This window comes from Polypterus senegalus, chromosome 11, assembly GCF_016835505.1.
Source record: "Polypterus senegalus isolate Bchr_013 chromosome 11, ASM1683550v1, whole genome shotgun sequence".
In the NCBI taxonomy this organism is placed as follows: Eukaryota; Metazoa; Chordata; class Cladistia; order Polypteriformes; family Polypteridae; genus Polypterus; species Polypterus senegalus.
Window position 1 is genome coordinate 58,313,728 of NC_053164.1, and position 25,217 is coordinate 58,338,944.

At 37.3% G+C, this 25,217-nt stretch overlaps 1 protein-coding gene and 5 non-coding genes across 7 annotated transcripts in view; 4 read left to right on the forward strand and 2 right to left on the reverse strand.

Moving 5' to 3' along the window:
* Window positions 1–2,541: 2,541 nt before the first annotated feature.
* Window positions 2,542–2,614, reverse strand: trnak-cuu. Its single transcript has one exon. It is a non-coding gene; the product is annotated as a tRNA-Lys (tRNA).
* Window positions 2,615–3,112: 498 nt separating this feature from the next.
* Window positions 3,113–3,185, forward strand: trnak-cuu. Its single transcript has one exon. It is a non-coding gene; the product is annotated as a tRNA-Lys (tRNA).
* Window positions 3,186–3,960: 775 nt separating this feature from the next.
* Window positions 3,961–4,033, forward strand: trnak-cuu. The gene has a single exon. It is a non-coding gene; the product is annotated as a tRNA-Lys (tRNA).
* A 3,895-nt stretch (window positions 4,034–7,928) lies between these two features.
* On the reverse strand, window positions 7,929–8,001 carry trnak-cuu. The gene has a single exon. It is a non-coding gene; the product is annotated as a tRNA-Lys (tRNA).
* A 536-nt stretch (window positions 8,002–8,537) lies between these two features.
* On the forward strand, window positions 8,538–8,610 carry trnak-cuu. Its single transcript has one exon. It is a non-coding gene; the product is annotated as a tRNA-Lys (tRNA).
* A 926-nt stretch (window positions 8,611–9,536) lies between these two features.
* Window positions 9,537–25,217, forward strand: part of dhx16 (DEAH (Asp-Glu-Ala-His) box polypeptide 16) — a 49,496-nt gene continuing 33,815 nt past the window's right edge. Inside the window, exons 1-6 of one of the 2 annotated variants that reach the window (XM_039768719.1) lie at window positions 9,537–9,753; window positions 10,320–10,564; window positions 10,835–11,042; window positions 13,928–14,145; window positions 15,829–16,012; window positions 18,157–18,213. In XM_039768719.1, the coding sequence (XP_039624653.1) occupies window positions 10,845–11,042; window positions 13,928–14,145; window positions 15,829–16,012; window positions 18,157–18,213 (657 nt within the window). In that variant the 5' untranslated portion in view covers window positions 9,537–9,753; window positions 10,320–10,564; window positions 10,835–10,844. The remainder of the gene's footprint in view (window positions 9,754–10,319; window positions 10,565–10,834; window positions 11,043–13,927; window positions 14,146–15,828; window positions 16,013–18,156; window positions 18,214–25,217) is intronic. The other variant, XM_039768720.1, reaches the window with a different exon arrangement.

Sequence of the window (25,217 nt, forward strand, 5' to 3'; positions counted from 1 at the left end):
CTGACTTCCCCTTGTTAATGAAATGACATCCTCTGTGCTTCCCCTTGAGCAAGTTATTTGTAGCTTTGGACTGGCTTATCATTTTATGCAGATGATGTTTAGATCTGTTTCAATGTTAAAAGTGACACTTCATCACAGCCTTCTCAGCTCACAATTTGCTTCAGTGAAATTAAATTAAAATTAAAACCTGAACAGAGCAAAACTCTTTAAAATTAAATTGCAACATAACTTATCTCCTGCAAAGCGGCACTAAAGTGCAACTTAAGAAAACAAGCTCCTCTTCAGCCATTCTGGGTGATGGTCTCATCAGACCTTCTTTTACTGCAAAGAATCTCGGTGTCACTTTGATTCCTCCTTTTCTTATTTCAGCCATGTAAGCCACATTAAGAAACTACCACCTGTGTCACATTTCTTATGTTTGCTCATTCCCGTCCTTTTCTAATGGTGAAAATCTTGTCCCTGCTGTTATCACATCCAGCATTGATTATTGTAAGTCACTACTGGCAGGTGCCACTTCTAATCTTACTGTATATCACAGCTCCAGCTGATTCAAAACTCAACTGCAAGAGTCCTGACAGGGACTGGCAACGGCGAGCACATCACAGCCATCCTGCAGCTTCACTGCTCCCTGTGTCTTACAGGATTGAATATCAAATTCTGTTATTGACCTGCCCACTGAGGTCCTCTCATTCTGTGCCCCCCACTAACCTGCACTCTGTGGGTGACAGCAGGGCCTTCAGCTGTATATAGCGCCCTGACTGTAGAATGACCTCCCAAAATTAATGACATCAGCTGACTCCATTCATTTGTTTTTAACTCATTCGTTTAGGAAGACATTAAACAGACCTGACATTCTGCCCTTTCAGTTTACCCCCTCTATCTGTCCAAGTACTGGGTTTGCCTTATCACAAATTATGTTATTTGTTCAAAAATTTGTTGTAGTATTATATGTTGTATATTAGTCTGGATTATTGTTTTTTATTCTATTTGAATGTTTTGTATATCCTGTATTTATCTTTATTTAGTGGAGATATTTGTAGCCAATGTTATATAGGTCTTGTTGTTCTTTCTGAATTTTGGGCATAGGAAGGGTGCTATATAAATACATTAGGGTTATTAATAATATTTTTTTGGTGGCTTATAATAATAAGTGATAAAAACTAGAGAAGTTCAATGTAAGGCAATTAATATATAGCATAATTCAGTGTATAACGTATTGCCGTTTTTCTTCACATACATGTTTAAAAATATTAGATTGGCTAAAATGTTTATTCTTTAAAAAATGTAATCACTTTTATTATTAACGTTTTACTAAAATCTAACGTGGTGCAAACATTGTAATTATACTGTATATTTCGTTTCATGAATGTAAACGAAAACTATTTTCAAATAACACAGATCTTAACGATTTTAATTTTGTCGACATGTTAAAGAGACCTGCCGAAACCTTCCAAAAGTTATCTTCCGATTCTCCGTTCTCAAACTGCGGTGACGTCAGTTCTGCCTTGAGAAGACTTACTTGCCGAGACCTGCCGAAACCTTCCGAAAGTAATGTTACGAAGTCAGTCCTGAAACGTCACTTCCGGGTCTACAACTGCGGGTCTACAACTGCGGGTCTGAAACTGCGGTGACGTATGGTGCTGTGGCTCTGCAAGTGGATGATATTGGTAAAAATACGAATATATATAGAGTGATCCAGATCTAATTATGCAATTTTCATTACACTATTAGTTATTAAGTTTATTACATAGACAATCACTCGAAAACTCCCGGACCATAGACAAGTGTGCAATAGACGACATGAAGAATCGTCTTTGAGCCGAACTGGAATCGTCCCCGCATAAATCAAAGTCATCCAGACGATCTGCATAATTAGATCTGGACCACCCTGTATTATTGTATGCAAAAGGATATATATGTGCAATATCGAAATTGCTTGAAAATGCAAAAGATGCCCCAATTGTGCATAAAATAGAAAATATAAGTATACACTTACAATGATTTGCTTTAGTGAACATTACAATCATACTCTGCACAGGTAAGAATGGTTTTGTTTTTGTTTTGATTAAATTAAAACCTTGAATGACCCCATTGTGAAAGGAACTAAACACAATTAAGAATCACACGTAGGATTATAATAAATAGCTGACAACTCATGTTGCAGGAACCCGAGATGTCCCCAAGGCCATCTGGGATCCTTATCATTTTAAATAATTACTGTACGGTTTTGTTATTCGTTATGACTAACATTTTTGAGTTATTTTCTTAGAAGGGTAAACTGACGGTTAGTTTTAATTTCCAATAATTTCTTGAAAAACAAGTAACCTACATACGGAATTCAACCCAGTTCCGTCGTTGCTACTTGTGGCCAGTTTACTATTTAATGACAGCTCACTACAGCTTTATTATTACAGATATTTACTACATGATACAATAATCACTTATTTATATTTTTAATATTGGCAAACTGGTGGTGTTGGTAACTGGTGACACATAATAAACTTTCTACACCTAATGAAAGGTTGTTTCGCTAAAATCACCCGCCCAACGTGGGGCTCGAACCCACGACCCTGAGATTAAGAGTCTCATGCTCTACCGACTGAGCTAGCCGGGCACCATGTACAACTAATTTGACAAATCTCAGAAAATGGATGGATAAAAGTTATATTGGTTGTGCATTCTGTCTAATATGTGCAGCATCTTACGCGAGTGACTAAATACGTTGTCCTTTTACAAGTGTACATTTTTCCCTAATACAAACAGTATTGAAGTGAATTATAGTACGGAGTTTAGTTTTTATTTAATTTTAGAAACTTTAAAGGGCATTTTTGTTCTTTTATTAGACACTCATAATGCATTGTTTGTTTGTTTTTTCGTTTTAGATCAACACAAACCAGCGAGGACAACGCGTATGTCCATTGTGGATTACAGATTTTAATTTGCTTCCAGACCAACCCCCCCATCGCAACACGGCCTATTCTTACCTTTAAATTACGGTCGCTTAATTGTATAGCGAAAAGGCATGACTTATAATATTTAAAACATATATAAAGTAGCGCGTACTACAAGTGAACTACACTCGTTTGGGCTTGGATATTTGATTTTAGGAGGTGCCCGGCTAGCTCAGTCGGTAGAGCATGAGACTCTTAATCTCAGGGTCGTGGGTTCGAGCCCCACGTTGGGCGGATGGTTTTAGTGAGACAACCTCTTTATTAACTGCAGTTGAATTATTACTTGTCACCTATTCCCAGCAACACCAGTTTGCCTATATTAAAAATGACGAGTGATTATTGTAACATTGTAGTTAATGTTTGTAATAATAAAAGTCTAGTACAGCTGTCACTAAATAGTTAACTGACCACAATTGAAAAAACGGGCCGGTTTTGAATTCTGTACCTAGGCCACTTGTTTTTCTACAAAATATTGAAAATTAAAACTAAACGTAAATTTACTCTTTAAAGAAAATAAATGTTAGTCATAGCAAATCTGTTCAATAATTAGTTGAAATCATGTACTACTATCATTCAAATGTGCAACCTTTTTCTTCCTATGCCAACTAACTGGCAGAAAACTATTTTCACTGATTTATCATTAACGTTTTAGTTATGTCACATTGTGTTTTCTGTGTATTAATGTTATTAAACACATTTTGTTTTCTTTATGATAGCATATTAGCAAACCTTTTGTGAAAAGAACAAGTAAATAGCGACCATTTAACATCCCATTTAAACTAACAGTCAAGGCCAGTCTGAATGCAGTGCACTAAAGCAAATAAAGAGGAAACATATACTGTATAGATAGCTGTCCCAGATTCTTCTCTACCTTGTAAAGTCTATTATGCGGTTTAAATTCACATTTTATTCACAGCAAGAACTGCCTCTCTCAGTCCCACAGAGTATTAAATCCAGAGCTTTCAGACAGGCAGGTAATGTGTTCTCCTGTTATTTTCTTTCAGGAGGTGCCCGGCTAGCTCAGTCGGTAGAGCATGAGACTCTTAATCTCAGGGTCGTGGGTTCGAGCCCCACGTTGGGCGGGTGGTTTTAGTGAGACAACTTGTTATTAATTGCAGTTGAATTATTACTTGTCACCTGTTCCCAACAACACCAGTTTGCCAATATTAAAAATAACGTGTGATTATTGTAACATTGTTTTAAATATTATGAAGTGAGTCCCTTCGTTATACACTTGAGCGACCCTAATTTAAAGGTAAGAACATTTGTAATCAATGTGATTTGTACAATAATAGAAGTGATGTATTTATATACACACACACGTACACATAATTTTATGCAAAAGTATAGATTTCTAATGATTTGTTTTGGTGGACATTACGGTGATACTCTTTGCATTGATATTGATAGTCTGTTTTGTTTTGATTAAATTAGAACCTTTCATGAAGCCTCTGTGAATCAAAATGAAACAATAAGCACAATTAAGCATTGTACGAAAACAAACTACATATTCTATTGAATTAGGATTATAATGAACAGTTGCCAACTCATGTTGTGGGATCCAAGGTTATTAGAGTTAATGAAAACTACAATCAAAACTGAAAATATTATTAAAAAGACATTTTCATAAACTGAAATAAAATAATTAACAAAGCCAAAATAAAAAACTACAACTAAACGAAACTATTAAAGTGGCTGGAAAGACTAACTGAAACAAAATTTACTAAAAATATTTTTTGTTTTTTACGTTTTGAATTTATATTCTTGCCGTTAGTTTTTAACCCTTGTAACTTTTAACTCTAATACAGAAAGTCCTCCTACATATATTCATCCAGTGACTGGCGGCTGGTGAAGGATGGCGGGTGATCACACAGCATTGGCAATGACAGAGCGAGCTGACTACAGACATGTATACTGTGTGAAATAGAAAGTGATTTACTATACCACCTTTCTTTGTGCTTGTTGTATATCAACATATAATTAAAACAGCTGAAATCATAATGTGCTGGTCAACAAAACCTTTACCGTATGGACAAAAAAAAATCACAAGTGAGTAACGTTTCAGTTTATTTCTCAGGTGTCTGCTTTTTGTTGACAGTAATTCACCTCTCACTTTGCACAGATGTAATCCTTTTTGACAGCACTGAACGAAAGACTGACAGTCAACATACAAGATCAGCATATTGTTGCTGACCAATCATCTTTGCTTTAAAAAAAGTCATTTAACAATGAAGCAATACAAACCTTGTAAAATTCCTGAGTTGGTAATGTCTCCACTAACTACAGGTAGGTAGGAGAATAGAGTCTGCCAACTGGTGAAAAACTAAACATACTGATGTGTTTTTGTATTTATTCTAAGTATATTAGTTTATCTTTTTTTAGTGTACATTCACATCTCAAAATACCTGATATTGTGAAAATAGTCCAGTAACAGAATTATGTTTCAAAATGTTTGTCCCCCTTTTTTAAATTTTTCTCTGTCTCTCAAAATAGATAGATGAAATATCATATTCTCTTTTTTCTTAACGTCAGCCATATCATACATATTGCATACCGGGGATTTTTCCTGCCTTGCATCCAACCTGCTGGGATAGGCTCCAGGTTTTTTACGATCCTACTCTGGATAAGCGGATTTAGATAATGTATACAGTACATTGTACCTAATTTCAGATGTTGTCTCTGTCATTTTGTGCACGTCCATACTCCTATTACCTGCTCTTGTTCTGCTCATTATGGGTTTACAGTTCTTATGTGTGGACTATTCCACGTTTCGCTACCCATAACCTTCACACTACATGATTGCTTTTCTTTGTTTCTCTTACTAGAGCTAAGTGGAGTTTGCACACTGATTCTTGATTTTCATTATCACACCTGTCTGAATACAGTAGTATGTATTTTCTGATTTTTGATTTTTTCAGGCCTTCAGGCGGCATAATTCTGTCTATAAATTGTATGTGCCTGAGATGGAATCAGAAATCAATATGGCTGGTAGAAAATAAAAATTCCAGTATGGAAGATTTTTTAATGCAATATTGAAGGCATTAATTATAAGCACATTGTCTTGGAGCGAGATATGTTGTGTGCTATTGAAATTTAGAGTATAAAACCCTCAGACCTTAAAATTCATCCAAATTTCATTACAAATTGGCCCACTCTGTACAATAAAAGGAAAAGACAAAAAGTGCCAATGGTCAGTGCACATTTGTTCAGCACAAATGACATAGAACTGTTTTAAAAATGTAAATATTTGTATAAAATTGTTCACATTCAGCTGGAGGTTTTGAGTATTGTATGCTTGTTTTTAAAAAACAAAACCAGATAGTAAACCATGTAGTGTAGTAAGCTTCCAAGAACATTAAACTAATATTATATCCAAACTCATTAAGTGTACAGCTCTGTCTGATTGTGACACAAAACTAAACTCCATTGTAGCTCTTTAATTAACCATTCCATAATTACTAAAACTGAAACTAATAGATAGAAAAATAAAACAGAAATGTCTTTGTGAAATAAAAACTAAAATAAAACTAAAAATATATGATGAAGGTAATAAAACTAAAGTGAATTTCCAAGTAAGATCAGAAATAATATAGATATAAAAACTAATATAAAAAGGCAAAACCATAATAACCTTGGTGGTATCCCAAGGCATTCCCAGGTTTATGGCCATCCCTGGGTCCACCCCCAAGTTGGTTGTGGTTGTAAAACCTCCACAGGGCGGTGTCCTGAAGGCATCCTTATCAGATACCAGAACCGCCTGCGCTTCTTACACTATCTCTAATGGAGAGACCAGCCACCATACAGAGAAAGCCCCTTTCAGTCACTTGTACCCCCGATCTCATCCTTTCAGTCACTACCAAAAGCTAGGGAAGATAGGCGAGGACAGGGACGTAGATTAACTGGTAAATCAAGAGCTTTCTTTGCCTTCTGGCTCAGCTCCTTCTTCCCCACTACGGATCAGTATAGCAACCGCAGAACTACACTTGCTGATCACTCTGTCGATCTATCCACTCCTTTTCCACTCACTCGTGAACAAGAACCTGAGATACTTCAGCTCATCCAGTTGAGGCAGCAACTCACCTCCTACTTGAAGTTAACAATCCTCATTTTCCCTACTGACTCATTTACGATTATTACATAATGATTACATCAGTTATACTTAGCACAATTAAACCCTTTCCTCTGGACATTTCTATCAGAATTCTCTTAACAGAGCAAGCGCTAAACAACACAACACATTAACTGCCTGTCTGAAAGCTCTGGATTTAATACTCTGTGGGACTGAGAGAGGCAGTTCTTGCTGTGAATAAAATGTGAATTTAAACCACATAATACACTTTACAAGGTAAAGAAGAATCTAGGACAGCTATCTATATATGTTTACTCTTTATTTGCTTTAGTGCACTGCATTCAGACTGGCCTTGACTGTTAGTTTAAATGGGATGTTCAATGGTCGCTATTTACTTGTTCTTTTCACAAAAGGTTTGCTAATATGCTATCATAAAGAAAACAAAATGTGTTTAATAACATCAATACACAGAAAACACAATGTGACATAACTAAAACGTTAATGATAAATCAGTGAAGATAGTTTTCTGCCAGTTAGTTGGCATAGGAAGAAAAAGGTTGCACATTTGAATGATAGTAGTACATGATTTCAACTAATTATTAAACAGATTTGCTATGACTAACATTTATTTTCTTTAAAGAGTAAATTTACGTTTAGTTTTAATTTTCAATATTTTGTAGAAAAACAAGTGGCCTAGGTACAGAATTCAAAACCGGCCCGTTTTTTCAATTGTGGTCAGTTAACTATTTAGTGACAGCTGTACTAGACTTTTATTATTACAAACATTAACTACAATGTTACAATAATCACTCATCATTTTTAATATAGGCAAACTGGTGTTGCTGGGAAACAGGTGACAAGTAATAATTCAACTGCAATTAATAACAAGTTGTCTCACTAAAACCACTCGCCCAACGTGGGGCTCGAACCCACGACCCTGAGATTAAGAGTCTCATGCTCTACCGACTGAGCTAGCCGGGCACCTCCTGAAATAAAATATCCAAGCCCAAACGAGTGTAGTTCACTTGTAGTACGCGCTACTGCATATATGTTTTAAATATTATAAGTCATGCCCCTTCGCTATACACTGAGACGACCGTAATTTAAAGGTAAGAATAGGACGTGCTACGACGAGGGGTTAAAGGTAAGAATAGGACGTGCTACGACGAGGGGTTGGTCTGGAAGCAAATTCAAATCTGTAATCCACAATGGACATACGCGTTGTCCTCGTTGGTTTGTGTTGATCTAAACCAAAAAAAAAACAATGCAATATGAGTGTCCAAAAAAAGAACAAAAATGCTTTTTAACGTTTCTAAAAATAAATAAAAACTAAACTCCGTACTAGAATTTACTTGAATACTGTTTGTATTAGGGAAAAAATGTACACTTGTAAAAGGAAAACATATTTAAGTATTCAGTCACTCGCGTAAAATGCTGCATATATTACACAGAATGCAAAACCAATATAACTTTTATCCATCCATTTTCTGAGATTTGTCAAATTTGTTGTATGTGGTGCCCGGCTAGCTCAGTCGGTAGAGCATGAGACTCTTAATCTCAGGGTCGTGGGTTCGAGCCCCACGTTGGGCGATTGTCACCTTTTTTTTCTCTTCACATTCGATTTTATTATACCTACAACCAGTACCTTAAAGAGGCAGCTTCGTTCGGGACAACGTAGTTGAAGCAAAATGAGTACCGATAGTTAATGCACCGCGGAAGGAGAATCTAGGGCAATCATTGGAGGGCTGCTCGCTACTGGTATAAACAACAGCAACTTGCGATCCACTGGCGATAGTCCGCGTTCCAGTGTTTGAGAAATTCTGGTCAAACCACAATGTAAACAGCGACATCTGCACTATATTTATTCCACGTGCAGGTACTACTAAAACGAAATAAGTACAAACGAACACGCACAGTTTTGCAAAAAAAGGAACTCGGATCTGTAAGAGGCTACATTCTGCATACTCCTGTGCATATTTTCTAACTTGGCTAAATTTGTCTTGCCTTTATACGTTCACAAGCACGTCTCACCTCGTTCTTCTCTCGGTTTACTTCGAAATGTTTATACAGTGTATCCGATTTTATTTGGAGGTTTACATAAATATCTAATGTTTTAACACCCGATTCTCTCCTCTGCTTAGGCTTCCATGGTACACTACACCGCGACGTTCATATATGAGTTGTGTTATTTCAACTTAGGCTGTATTTTTGAAAAATCGAGGCCGAAAAAGAAGCTTTTCCCAAAATATTTAGGGAAACTGTCTATGCTCACGTCTCAGGTCGCCTTTTCCAGTCCAAATGAGATGTGCGGATCAGTCCACAAGCTTTACTCTAGCTTCCTCATTACGAATCTGTGTTGTCATGGAATTGCATAATGTGTAAACAAGAGCGTTTATTCTATTAAACTATGACATTTTAAGGTGACGTAAGGTTATTTACCACCATGGCGTTCTTAAAATAAAAAAAAAAGTATCACGGAAGACTGGCGATAGGGGGCAATGTCAATTGTAACAGATGCCGAACTCGTCAGCCAGTGTAAACGGTGGATTTCCGTTTCCGGGCACGAGTGTGTATTTGCTAGTTGTAGTACAGAGTTAAGAATATGATACGATAGTAATTTTTGGCGTTTCAGTTTGGACAAAATCAAACACAATGTCAGAACAGCAGCAGATGGACGTTTTAGCATCGTTTATTTCGGGCTGAAATATTCGCATACGAGAGGAGATCGGGGTGGTAAGCGCCTTACTTTTACGATAACAAATTTCAGGTCCTAAAAACATTAAAGATTGGAGCCTTGCATGTCATCTAGATATAGACTTGCATGTTTTTTTGCGGGATCGCAAGGTGCCCAAATATGTCAAAATAATGTCTAAAATAATTTAGCAGAGATGAATGCCGGTAGCTTTACTATCCGGGTTATGGTCATTAGTGTTTCTCGTTGGCTAACACTAACTAACTGTTATAACCTCTTCATTCTTAACCTATATCCATGCCTCCCTCTGTCCTTCTTCTGACTCTGCACTTTAAAATTAAGTGTCATCTTGCCTTAAGTAAATAAGACATGAATGTTAGGAAACGCTTTAGAGTGCAAGGCACACCCCCATTCTTAATCTAAACCGTTAGCTGACAGTCATTTCAGTATTAAGTTATGCCCCAGATTCATGACACACATCGAGTTACCCAAGAATAAACTCCAAAGTATTTGCTGGTATTTTATCAGTAAGGCTTTTATAACATTCAGTTTTGCATAAAGAGAACCATCTTAACTGAGCTTTATTTTTTCCTTTGTACTATAACAGGCAGCGAGACTCTATTCTACTTTAGTACCATCAGGTGCAAGGCAGAAGTCAACTCTGGATGGGTGTGTCATCCAAGTACACTAACATACACCAGCCCATAACCAGCATAGGTTGGGGATGTGGAGGAAATCTGGAGAACAAGCAAGAGTAAAAGACCTGTGCAAATAGGGTCACAAAGAGGAAGAGAGAGAATCCTGAGGATAAAGCTATCCTATCAAATTAGTTACTTATTATACTTTAGCAAGGTAAGGCACATTTAAGTTTAAAGAAAATAACAATACAGTTTATGTACCAGATGCAACAAGTTTTACCTTTTATATTCCTGTATTGTCCTCTATTTGTTTGCCTTGTAATTGTAAATGTTTTTACTAACTTTAGGTCAGCCCCAACCTTGACTGCGTTCAAAAAGGCAGCCTAGCAAAAGCCAGTACTGCAGTGGCAGGAATATAATTAATAACTGTCCATGTAAAAAAATTCCAGATAATTAAATTGTATTGTTTTTTTTTTCTTACCAGGGTGTTGATCATGGCAGGGTTGGAGCAGTGGGTGAGTGATCAGCTCTATGATATCTTAGGGCTCAGTGAAAAATATGTTCCCCTATTTCTTATTGGAACAGCAAAGCGCAGCTCAAGTGAAGAAGACTTCATCCAGAGGTTAAAAGACACAAGGACAATTGATATTGATCAAAGGATGACAGTGTTTGCCAAAGAGCTCTACAGAAAGGTAACATGCTTAAGATGTGCCTAGATGACCTCATGTGTATTTGTTCTATTCCACTTAAGGTTTTTGCTGATGAGGATTCGGGAACATGTTGGTGTTCAGAGGCATTCCTCAGACATTACAATTAATTTTCCCTAATGTCATTAAATCATTAATTTGAACAGAATCTATATCAGGAGTCCCCAATTACTCATTTTTGCAGCTACCTAATTATTGCGATTCTTAAAGTAACAGTACAAGTTGAAACAAGGAACTTGGAGATGTGGTGTTCTGTTATAGCGATGCAAAAACACTGAGCCAGGTATGCACTGACTGTGAAGAGCAGCTCTGCAGTCATATTACGTGCCTATGACTTGGGGAACCATGTTTATCCAGGGTGTCATTCACATTAATGTTCGTGTTGGTCTTTTAAGTAAAACTACCTTTACATTTTAAAACTACATCAGGATGCTCTTTGACTACAGCTCCGCCTTTAACACGGTTATCCCCCATAAACTGTATGCACTTGGCTTGCACCCCACCCTCTGTGACTGGCAGGCCCCAGTGTGTCAGGATTGCTAATAGGGTTTCAGCCACCATTATCACAAACACAGGCACCCCACAGGTATGCGTCCTCAGCCCCATCCTCTACACCCTGTTCACCCACGATTGTGTCACCTCCCACAAAGGTAACATCATCCTAAAGTTCACAGACGACACCGCAGTGATTGGACGCATCACTGGTGGGGGTGAGGTGGACAGTCTGGCGTCATGGTGTGAGGACAATAACCTCCCCCTCAACACAGACAAGACGAAGGAGATGATGGTGGACATGAGGAAGGAGAGGAGACCTCACCAGCCACTGTTCATCCAAGGGCTTGAAGTGGAGAGGTTGAGCAGCATTAAATACCTAGGCGTCTACATCAGTGAGGACCTCACTTGGACACTTAACACCACACAGCTGGTCAAGAGGGCTCAACAGCGGCTGTACGTTCTGAGGAGGCTGAGGAAGTTTGGTATGTCTACTAAGATCCTCGGCAACTTTTACAGCTGCATCGTTCGAATGCATCTTGACCAGCTGCATCACCATATGGTACGGCAACACTACTGCTATGGACCACAAATGCCTACAGAGAGTGGTAAAGATTGCTGAGATCACCAGGACCCCATTGCCCTCTCTGCAGAGCATCTACAACTGCAGAGTCCAAAGGAGACCTGCCTCGATCCTCAGGGACCCCACCTACCCCTAACATGAACTGTTCACACTTCTACCCTCAGGCAGGAGGTATAGAAGTATAAAATACAGGACTTCCAGGCTAAAGACTCCCAAATAACTGACTGGAGTTGATAACCATGGTTCACCTCATCATATCTACCTCACACAACTGTATTTGACTTGTCCATCACACACCTACCTGCACAATTACACTTTATACTTCTATTCTGTTTTTATACTTTATGCTGCCTCTGTTACTTATTATCTATCTACTACTTATTATGTATGTTTTATCTTTATATGTTGGTTTTGTCATTTGGTGTAGACAGTAAAGAAAGAATTTCATTGTACAGGGAAACGTGTTTCCTTACTGTGCACATGACAATAAACTTTGAACTTGAACTAGCGCTGCTGCCTCGCACTTAGGAAACCCGGGTTCTCTTCCATGGTCCTCCCTGCTTGGAGTTTGCATGTTCTTCCCGTGTCTGGGTGGGTTTCCTCCGGGTTCTCTGCTTTCCTCCCACAGTCCAAAGACATGCAGGTTAGGTGCATTGGCAATTCTAAATTGTCCCTAGTGTGTGCTTGGTGTGTGGGTGTGTGTGTGTGTGCACCCTGCGGTGGGCTGGCGTCCTGCCTGGGGTTTGTTTCCTGCCTTGCGCCCTGTGTTTGCTGGGATTGGCTCCAGCAGACCCCTCCGTGACCCTGTGGTTAGACTATAGCGGGTTGGATAATGGATGGATACCAATGCAAGTATGTGTCAGATTTTCGATACTGATAAAGCACAGGAATTTGTTTTCAACTGATGATAGTGTGTAGAATGGCTAATATTAATCGGCCAGTCTGCATTTAAATGAACTAATATCACAACACAGTATTAAGGTCACCATAACAAATTTATTGCAAAATTTTTATTAATAGAATGAACATGGCATATCATTTTCTAACCTGTGCTGAAAAAGAACAGAAAGATGCAGATAGAATTCTTTGACTGTGCAGCCTTGTGTGATGAAGACTTTGTATGCTACATGACCGAAATGTTGTGTCTCTGACTTTCTTGCTTTTTTGGTCTTCAGCTGTTTGTTAACCACAGTAACACATTATTACAGTACAATAGTAATACACTAACCAGTATCATTGTGCACCAATGTCTTTTATTTTTACTTATTATGTTTCTTTTTTTTTACTTGAAACTATCCAGTTAAATCTATGTATTTATTTCACAAGATATCTATTATATTGTAGAATTATAGTAAGGACCGCACCACTTCTTGTTTTGACAAAGTATTGTTTTTATTATTTTGCCATTTTGTATTGGTTTTTATTTAATCAGATATTGTGTTGTACGTATCAGGAAACAGTGCAGTCATGCTTTTGATTTATTTACTAATATTTCAGTATTGGTAACTTGTATATTATTTATGTTTCTTTATTTACAGTTAGCAGTTTTCCATATAAATTATTTTTATGTGTGGTTTGTGCCATCTTCATACTAATACTTGTATATTAGTAATACTTGTAATATGTATAATGTTTTGAAATTTTGAGTTAATAAAGAACCTCAGAGCAAAAACAGTGTTAAATACAGTAAATGTTTAAACAGTTTATTCTTTTTAGAAATTGAGCAGTTTGTTTCATCTTTAAACATACTTTTAGTCTTTTCTTGATGTCAAGAATTATGCTGTTTTGGTTGCAGATTCCAAGGAAGCAAGTTATAGAGAAGGAGTCGCGACTTGCTGAGCGAAAAGCCATTGAAATGGAGCGTAAGAACAAAACCTACACTTTGTTAGAGAGTGAAGATGATAGCGAGGAAGAAAAAGCTATAGATAAAAAGAAGCAGATGGGCAAAAAAGAAAGAAAGAGAAAACACCTACGAAAGAAGCAGTCTTCTTCTGAAGACAGTGATGATGACAGGTGGGATACGACAAGATATATATAAATAAAAGACACCCACTGTTATCATTGTGTTTATCTCTGTCTGACTGCCTGCATAAAACAACTAGACTCCCAGTGGGCAGATTTTTTAAAATTTTTTTTACATTTAGCACACTTTATACTTCAATGTTACATATTTTTGAAACTTCAAAAACTCCCATTTGAGTAGCATTGGTGAATTTTCAAACTTGTAGAGTTTTCTTAAAACTGAGAAACATTCCGTGCAGCTTCAATTACAGATTAGTTTCTATTTTAAAATATCACTTGTAAGAGGTTGTTTCTACTTGTATACAATATTCTGGATAATTTTCCCTTTTACATACCTACATGCTGCCAGCTTTCCATACAATAAACAAAGTTCCTGAATGTTACACCATGCAAATGTTTTCTAACTTGTTTCTCATTACTATGATTTCTTTGATTGGATTTGCACAACATCACAGGTTGAACTACCTGGTAGCTTTAAAAAATGTTTGGAGTATGCTGCAAATGAAAGTGATGCCTGGAAAAGCAAAAGAACTTGAATAAGGAATACACATCTTAAAAGTATCTTTGTCAGCTTTATACAGTATAAAAAACCTCATCAGATGAAGACAGTCTATGTCTAGTCACATATATTAAGTGTGAGTTGAAACTTTGGAGCATGAGCTGCTTTCCAGTTTTCACACCTACTATATGACAGTAAACAGAAACAAATACTTATCATGTTCTTTGCTTACAGATTATCAAGTTTAAACAGTCCTTATTTTAACATACTTATCACTTAGATACAGTTGAAACAGATATATTTGAAAGTAATGAAGAAGTAGTGAAGAAGACGACATCAACAGGTTATACACATGCATGTAAACTGTCCAGGATCACACAGGGACCACTGGCTGCAATTTACAATTTCTGAAAGCGAGTCACAGTTTGAATCATCTCATTCACAGTTTAGAACTAATGGGAAGTGCATTATTTTGTGGTAAGGTAATAATTTATAATTGTTTCTCTCCACATAAAAAATGGATTTTTACAAAAAAGGTTTTTTTTTCTCCTCTACCATCATTCATTTTACCATGTTCATGCTCTATCTCAAATTCACCCAAATTAATCACCACACAAACACAAAAGTAACACATTTAAGACAAACGCTTCCATCTGTTGATACCTCCAAGCTAACTATAACACCTATCAGCTTTCAGAAGTGATATTATCTATTAACAAATTGTGCCATACCCAAAACCATACAGAAAGATTTGTGGGTGGCTTTGTTCTTATCTTTTTTAAAATTAAAAAAATTCTTCAAGGTATTTTTCATAGATTAAGTCTTTTTGTAGTCTTTGTGCCCACTCCTAGGGGATTCTGCAGCTATCATGACACTAACTTTCATTAAATCAGGGTCTGTAATCAAATTGTAGCAGTTTCTAGTAGAATCACAACCTTATCATTAAAAAAAGGTGGACTTCATGAAAATAATTTTTATGATTAAATTTCTTATTTGATTGCAAAGAAGTAAGAAATAATTTGCTAGAAATAAACTGGGATCCAAACATTAGCTGGCTGAGAATATCAATATATGAAACTAGAAAGTAAATCAGGAGTATTTTTCAGTTCTTCCCTTTAATTAGCAGTGTAATACTATTTGAAGCATAGATTGTGATTTACTTTTGTACTTTATAGTTTAAAGAAGCCAGTGACAAGTTCAAGTCAGAAACAACTGGCAGAGGAGGATGATGAGGAGGAATGGGAAAAAGAAGAAAGGGAACGTCTTTTGGATCTAGAGGAAAGGGATGCCTTTGCTGAGAGAGTGAAACAACGGGATAAGGAGAAGACACGGCACATAGTAGAAAGATCTGATAAAAAGGTACGCATAAAAGAGCATTTCTAGCTTCTGAATTTTGTCATGTCCTTGTGCTGGTTTTCACTTTCATTATAGGTTACCCTGTGAGATGTGATAGACGGAGATCCATCAGCTTTCATGAATGAATCGGGGTGACTGTATTATGATACATTATTGCATTTGTAGGCTATGGAATTAAGTCTTAATAACAGTTGTGACAGATAGGGGGCGCTATTGTCCCCATGAACCCTCAGACCAGATGCCAGACACCAGGTAAAAGTCCAATAATTGACTTTGTTCAAGCAATAATATGCACAAAGCGCCCTCCACTACACAATACTCATATATTATACAATAAATCCACAATAATCAATCCTCCACTCCCAGACGCGTTGTCCCTCTGCCACCCTACTCAGCTCGCCCGTCTGGGATTTCCCACAGTCCTTTATAGTCCATGACCCGGAAGTGTTTCTCTTCTCATTGTCCATGTGACTGGCAACACTTCTGGGTCGGATGAAAAATTCCTTTTTTCTTCAACCCGGATGAAACATTCCTTTTTTCTTCAACCCGGAAGTACGTCATTTGTTCTGTCCATGTGACTGGGACGTACTTCCGGGTTGTAGGGAAAATAAACGTCTCTGTGCCTCCCTGCAGTGTCCCCTGGTAGCCCCAACGTTATCCAGCAGGGTTGTGCATTAAAACTCCATAGTCCATGATTCCTTGCTGACATTCGGGGCACTTCCATGCTGCAGGGGTGAGCTCTCTCTGGCAGCTTGGAGGTATTGGCTGGGATGAATGGTCGGCCATAGTCCACACAGTGAATGCAGAAGCAAAGTTGAAGTGTAGCATTGTTTTTTTAGCACATATTGTTTGGGTTGATTTTGAAGTACAACCCACATTCAATCAAAGATATCTTTGTCAGAAATGTGAGGCACACACTTGGGCACTACACTTTTAGGTCACTACTTTTGCCTTCAATACAAATTTAAAAATGCCTTCAGTGTTGAAGTACTTTAACTGTGTTTAAAACTGTAGTGCTTGTGAGCCTGTTCTTTGGGATGTAAATATGGTATACATTAGTTCATAGTACTCTACATCAGTGAGGAATAAAAAGAAAATCCTGAAAGTTTTCTGTTGGTGCACCAAAAGCTGCTAAAGCAGTTTTGCAAGTGTGTGGTTGAATAGCATTTGACCACATTCAAGATTCAGGGATTTGATTTTTTTGTTGGAGGTTGTGTAGCCTAACAACTGTGAATACCTAGCAATGAGTGTGTTATGTTAATGTCTGGAAAGTAATTGTTTTTATTACTTTTGTAAATTTCTCATTTAATGTTGAAGGAATTTACAAACTTGTAAACTATATTGATATGTATTCATTTTGCACAGCTGTGTATTGCAATATATCTGTGCTTTGAAAGTTGTTTCCTATACAATGCTAAGCAACTGCATGGACTAAGCTCTGCATAGCCAACCTACCCCTAACCACCATATTAATTTATAGGTTTTCAAAGTTAATTTTCTCATAACAGACCAGTGAGGTTACCAATCTCTTTTCTGGAGATTTATACAAAAACAGCTGCATTATTTCAGGCCAAAATTCTTTTCAGATATCTTGCATGAGAGCGTGTTTTTCTGTATTCAAAGATAGAAAATCATGACTGTTCTCCTTTAAGGAGTGTTCATATGTATCAAATTGTGTTTCAAAAAATGTTCTGTAAATTTAACTATACAGTTTCAATCCTCACAGGTTACTTTTGAACAGACAACTTGATACAAGGAATGGGCATGCACAGAACCAAGCAATCAGATTCAGACCAGACAATTTTCATTAAAAAAAAAAAGTCCCACCCAATGGATTCATGCTCTTTACATTACTTATTTATTTACTTTGCTGTCCTTAGGAGGACAGATTACTTAGGTGCACTAGTTGGAAATTGTGTGACTGTATCAGGTTTGCTATATTTATAGGCTCCCCTGCATCTGATGCTGAAGCTGCTCATTTGAATGATGGAATACTGCTTATAATGTTTCTGACTCAACAATGAAGTCATCCCTAGACTGATGCATTTTGTCAACACCATTACCATGTTATTACAGTTATATTTTTAGTACAAAATTTGTACACGTGTTTCGAGTCTTGATTTTACATTTGTTTTTGTTACCTGAAGGCTTATGAAGAAGCTCAGAAGAGGCTGAAGATGGCCGATGAAGACCAGAAGAAAATGGTATTTATTACATTTTTATATCTGATTTTAATATGGTATTCAATTTATATTTATATATTCTGCATTTATTTTTATGTACTGCAATGTCAACCAAAAATCCTGAACGCTTTAAACTTTTAAAAATATGGTTCAAATAACATGCTAAAAACATTGCCTACATGAAATATATATACACTGAAAAAAATCTCTTCTGTTCACATCAAGTTGATTAACAATATGTAAAACTTTGACTCTAATTTTATGACCGGCACCTGTATACTTGCTGCATACGTTTTATGCGAAAACGATAAATTATGTAACTACTAGCAAAAATACCCAGCGCTTCGCAGCGGAGAAGTAGTGTGTTAAAAAAGTAATGAAAAAGAAAAGGAAACATTTTGAAAATAACGTAACATAATTGTCAATGCAATTGTTTTGTCACTGTTGTGAGTGATGAGTGTTGCTTTCATATATATATACACACACACACATAAACATATGTATACATATCCATACATATACACATATATATATATACACACACACATATGTACATACATATATATACTGTATATATATATATATATATATATATATATATATATATACATACATACATACATATATACACATACATACATACATATATACACATACTGTACATCCACATATATACATATATATATACAGTGGAGGAAATAATTATTTGACCCCTCACTGATTTTGTAAGTTTGTCCAATGACAAAGAAATGAAAAGTCTCAGAACAGTTTCATTTCAATGGTAGGTTTATTTCAACAGTGGCAGATTGCACATCAAAAGGAAAATCGAAAAAATAACTTTAAATAAAAGATAGAAATTGATTTGCATTTCATTGAGGGAAATAAGTTTTGAACCCCTACCAACCAGTATCTACATACACACACACACATACACACACATATATATATATATATATATATATGTATACACACCGAGGTGTAGCAGAAAAGTAATGAGACTGGCAACACTGCAAGCGATCTGGCAATGCTACACTGTTGTCCTTGATAGAGCACGTGTATCAGTACCCTCCCATAGCTCAGTGCGAGTTACAACTCCTTCCGTTAACTACGTGATTTTTGTGACTGCTATTAGCGAGTTGTGTTTTTGGTTGTGCATCACGCAAAATGGAACAGTGGAATTTGGAGCAACGTTGTGCCATTAAATTTTGTGTTAAGCTTGGAGAATTTTTATAAAGACGTCCTTGAAAGGCTCAGAAAAAGGGTCATTCGCGTGAGACCAGACATTGCAGACAAATGGATGTACCATCATGACAACGCCCCATGTCACACTGCCCTCTCCATAACAGAATTTTTGACCTCAAAAGCCATTCCTGTGGTTCCCCAGCCCCCTTATTCACCTGACCTCAGTCTGTGTGACTTTTTCCTAAACTGAAAAATGTCCTCAAAGGACATCATTTAGGGACTTTAGAAAACATCCAAAAGAGTGTAACGGACATGCTGAAGACCATACCGGTTGAAGATTTCCAGCGCTGCTACCAGCAGTCTCCATCGGTGTGTAGCTGCCCAAGGGAACTACTTTGAAGGGGATAACGTTGATGTTTGAAAAAAATAAAAACTTTGGTAAATAGTCTCATTACTTTTCTGCCACACCTCGTATGTATATATATGTATATATATGTATATATATATATATATATATATATACTAATAAAAGGCAAAGCCCTCTCTCACTGACTCACTCACTGACTCATCACTAATTCTCCAACTTCCCGTAGGTAGAAGGCTGAAATTTGGCAGGCTTATTCCTTACAGCTTACTTACAAAAGTTGGGCAGGTTTCATTTCAAATTCTACGATAAGGGTCATAACTGGAAGCTATTTTTCCCATATAATGTAATGGAGTCTTGAGTTGCAGATGGCGTGGGGCGGAGTTTCGTGTGACATCATCACGCCTCCCACGTAAGTACGTAGAGCACAAGGAAGAACTCCAAACAGCGATCAGCACAAAACGCCATTTCACAATTGAGAAGGCAGAAAAACATTATGAAGCAAATGATGCATACAAGCATATTCATAAGTACAGCTACTGCGAAACAAAGCACGGCGTGAACCGTAAGTTTATATTAAATTAAGTTCATAGGCAACCACTAGCGCTTGTAATTTAGTGCCTGCCCATATAAGGCCGCCCATCAGCGCAATCCAATACAAACACTGCCGGTAAATATTCTCGCGTGTGAAGGACTGTGCTTATGCAGAGGAAGATGAGATGGTCAGGGTGGTGTTTGGCACAAACTCATTGAAACTGCGAGAGAAAGTTTTAAGTGCCGGGTCTTAGCTGACATTACACGAGATGGCACCAGTACAGCTGGGAACCTTCGATGCAAGAACACCGAAGCGACTCACGTGAACTGGACGCAGTGCACAGACAAAAGCAACAGTTCCAAAGAGTGCTAAACAAAACCAATTACACAATTGAGAAGGCAGCAAAAACATATGAAGCGTCTTATACATAGAATCATATTCATAAGTGCAGCTACTGCGGAAACAAAGCACACGGTGGAAAAAGTGAATGTCCTGCTAAAGGAAGACAGTGTAAAAAAAAACCCGTGCATGCAGTTTGTCACATCACAGATAAAAAGGAAGACGAGCTGTTTATTGATGCAGTAAGGAACTAATCGATGAATGAAACCTCTTATCTTTACAACGATTGACAAACACGGAATGTAACTTGAACACATCCTACAAATACGAGCCTGATTGAAAGAAATAATGATAATCAAATCCTTGATGACAGCAACATTCAATAACACTCACAAAACAATTACTGTATATTGACAATCATGTTACGCTATTTTTAAAATGTTCCCTTTTCTTTTTCATAACTTCTACTTCTCCACTGCGATACACGGGTATATATATAAATGTATATATATACCCCGATCTACAATATATACTTTAGCATAGACAAGCCACACGCTGTGGCGCAATTGTAGAGTCTTCGCCTAACGCATATTCGAGGTTTGATTCCCGAGAGGGGATGTACTGAGTATGTACGCGTGCTACCCGATTCATTTTACCTTTGCATCTCCTTGGTTTGGGACGTATGAAAAAATATTAGGTTAACGCAGAATCATGTTACGTTATTTTTAAAATGTTCCCTTTCTTAGCACAAGCACAGCTGAGAAGCTTCATGCATGTACTCCATAACGTGTTAAAAATAACGATTTAATCACACTTTCAATTCCAAGCAAACAGGAACTTTTGTCAATGCATGATTTCCTGGTACATCCATTACACTGATGCACACATCACAGCTACAAAAATGTTAGAGTCGGAATAAAGCGCGTTCTTACGACTGATCATTTCGACTTCCCGAGCAAAGCCTTGATAAAAGCATGGTTTTGTGCACACTGAAAAGCAAGCAAAATTAGATGCATTACAGAAAGCGGACTTTGTGGCTCTTACTGGGGATCATTGGACTTCCGTGACCGCTAGTAATTCTAAATACATCTAATTACAAAATGTTCAATGATCACACTGTTTTAGCCTAATGTACAAAATAATTTTGGCTAATGTTACTCAGAGTTTAAAGAGTAAGCTGGTCAAATTACCTTTTATGTTTCTGACTTATTTTTTTAAGAAGAAAACTGCACTTTATGGTGAAATTTTGGTTATTATTATTTAAAGACAATACTATTCTGCAAATGTACTTAAACTACTTAAACTACCACTTTATTTTTAAGTCTGCCCAATTTTAACCAGGGATGATATTTTTGTTTCTGTTTTGAATTCAAATGCAGTTTAAAGGCTTTTTTTTCAGAAATTAAAACAGCTTCAGTTTACAATATTCATGTCCATGTCTATTATTTGATTCTGTCGCCACTAAAACCGCTTTTAAATAAAAAAAAAAAAACATTTGCATTTGGGGCAAATTTACGTAAGTGCGATTACATACGATTAATCAAGATTAATTCTTACACAGCCTCTAATTAATTGGATTAATTTTTTTAATCGAGTCCCACCCCTAATATATATATATATATGTAGATATATATATGTAGATTTGTATATATATGTGTGTGTATATATACAGTATGTGTATATATATGTATATGTATATATATATATGTTTATATATGTGTCTGTGTGTGTGTGTGTGTATATATATATATATATATATATATATATATATATATATATATATAATATGCCAGCAACACTTATATCAATGACAAAACAATTACATTAACAATCATCTTACGCTATTTTTAAAATGTTTGCTTTTCTTTTCATAACTTCTTTAACACACTACTTCTCCGCAATGCTGGTATTCTGCTAGTATATATATATATATATATATATATATATATATATATATATATATATATATATATATATATACAGTCTTTGGGGAGCCAGAATCCATGAAGGAAGAAAAATGAAAAACATTATTTGTACAAAATATTTATTTATCCATTCCTAAATAATTAAATGGGCAGGCTATTTCGTATCAGTGCAGTACGCTGCTTGTTAAAACAGATGACTCCCGCACTTATGTGCAAGTCTGCATGGATATTATGAACTATAGTTTCTGTTCAAGTTCTATTTAAATTTTATATAGAAGGAATTTTTATTTAGTCGACAGAATATTATTCCGGAATAAATCAACTCAAACCTTAAATAACTTAGGATATATTTTTATGGAGAGCAAAATATTCTGTCTAAATTATACAAGTTAGAAATAAAGTAAACGTTAAAAGAACAAACATTCAAATTTCTTTACTCTTATGTAATTTTATATAAAAAATAAACTTAAATTTTAAATATCCCAAAAGATTTTGCTCTCCATAAAAATATATCCTGTCAAAATTATACAAATTCAAATATGAACATGGTGCATAACAAAACCTGGAAATATAAATAAAATTTGTTCTTTTCAGCAATAACAAATCAAATCATTCAGTTGTCTTTGCTCTTATGTCATTTTATCAGAGCTGGACGCGTGGCATCTTTTTTTGGCAACAAGTTCGTTTATGTTTGGTGTGAGGTTCTGAGTTGTGGAGATTTTTAGGATGGACTGCAGGTGCTCATCAGTGAGGCGACTCCTGTGTGCTGTTTTGTTAGTCTTCATGACTGAGAAGAGCTTCTCACACGGATATGTGCTACCAAACATGCACAAGGTTCGAGCCGCATGTAGACGGAGCTGGAGCATTTCTGCTGGAATGGAGTGAATAAACTGTGCGGGCCGTGCAGTATCGTACTTTGCCTTCAGTGTGCCATTACACTGCTGCTCAATCACCTCCATCTGAATATGCACATGTGCAGTTTCCACATCGACGGCAAATGGTTTGCGATACAACTCAAAATTCTTTTTTTGTTCTTCAAAGTCACCAAAGTGCTGTGAACTCAGTGCGCAGGCCAGTTTATCAGCAAAGTGCGTATTTGGGAACACCATTGTGCCGACTTGGTTCAACATTACTTGGCAACAGGGAAAGTGGGGCAAGTTGCACTGGTGCATTTGTGTCTCCCATAAAAGTAGCTTCACTTGAAATCACTTAGATAGATAGATACTTTATTAATCCCAAGGGAAATTCACATAATCCAGCAGCAGTATACTGATACAAAGAAACAATATTAAATTAAATAGTAATTAAAATTGAAAAAAAATGAAAAAAATTAAAATAAAATTAATTTTAGCATTTACTCCCCCGGGTGGAATTGAAGAGTCGCATAGTGTGGGGGAGGAACGATCTCCTCAGTCTGTCAGTGGAGCAGGACAGTGACAAAAGTCTTTCACTGAAGCTACTCCTCTGTCTGGAGATGACACTGTTAAGTGGATGCAGTGGATTCTTCATGATTGACAGGAGTTTGCTTAGTGCCCGTCGCTCTGCCACAGATGTTAAACTGTCCAACTTTAATCCTACAATAGAGCCTGCCTTCTTAACAAGTTTGTCCAGGCGTGAGGCGTCTTTCATCTTTATGCTGCCACCCCAGCACACCACCGCGTAGAAGAGGCACTCGCCACAAATCGTTTGGTAGAACATCTGCAGCATCTTACTGCAGATGTTGAAGGATGCCAACCTTCTCAGAAAGTATAGTCTGCTCTGACTTTTCTTACATAGAGCATCAGTATTGGCAGTCCAGTCCAATTTGTCATCCAGCTGCACTCCCAGATATTTAAAGGTCTGCACCCTCTGCACACAGTCACCTCTGATGATCACAGGGTCCATGAGGGGCCTAGGCCTCCTAAAATCCACCACCAGCTCCTTGGTTTTGCTGGTGTTAAGGTGTAAGTGGTTTGAGTCACACCATTTAACAAAGTCTTTGATTAGCTTTCTGTACTCCTCCTCCTGCCCACACCTGATGCAGCCCACAATAGCAGTGTCATCAGCGAACTTTTGCACATGGCAGGACTCCGAGTCATATTAGAAGTCTGATGTATATAGATTGAACAGGACCGGAGAAAGTACAGTCCTCTGCGCGCCCTGTATTGCTGAACACAATGTCAGACCTGCAGTTCCCAAGACGCACATATTGAGGTCTGTCTGTAAGATAGTCCACAATCCATGCCACCAGGTGTGAGTCTACTCCCATCTCAGTCAGCTTGTCTCTAAGGAGCAGAGGTTGGATGGTGTTGAAGGCGCTAGAGAAGTCCAAAAACATAATTCTTACAGCACCACTGCCTCTGTCCAGTTGGGAGAGGGATCGGTGTAGCATATAGATGATGGCATCCTCCGCTCCCACCTTCTCCTGGTATGCGAACTGCAGAGGATCGAGGGCGTGATGGACCTGTGGCCTCAGGTGGTGAAGCAGCAGCCTCCATGGTCTTCATCAGATGTGACGTCAGAGCAACAGGCCGGAAGTCATTCAGCTCACTAGGACGTGATACCTTTGGGGCAGGGGTGATACAAAATGTTTTCCAAAGCCTTGGGACTCTCCCCTGTTCCAGGCTCAGGTTGAAGATGCGCTGTAGAGGACTCCCCAGTTCCAACGCACATGCCTTCAGCAGTCGTGGCAATACACCAT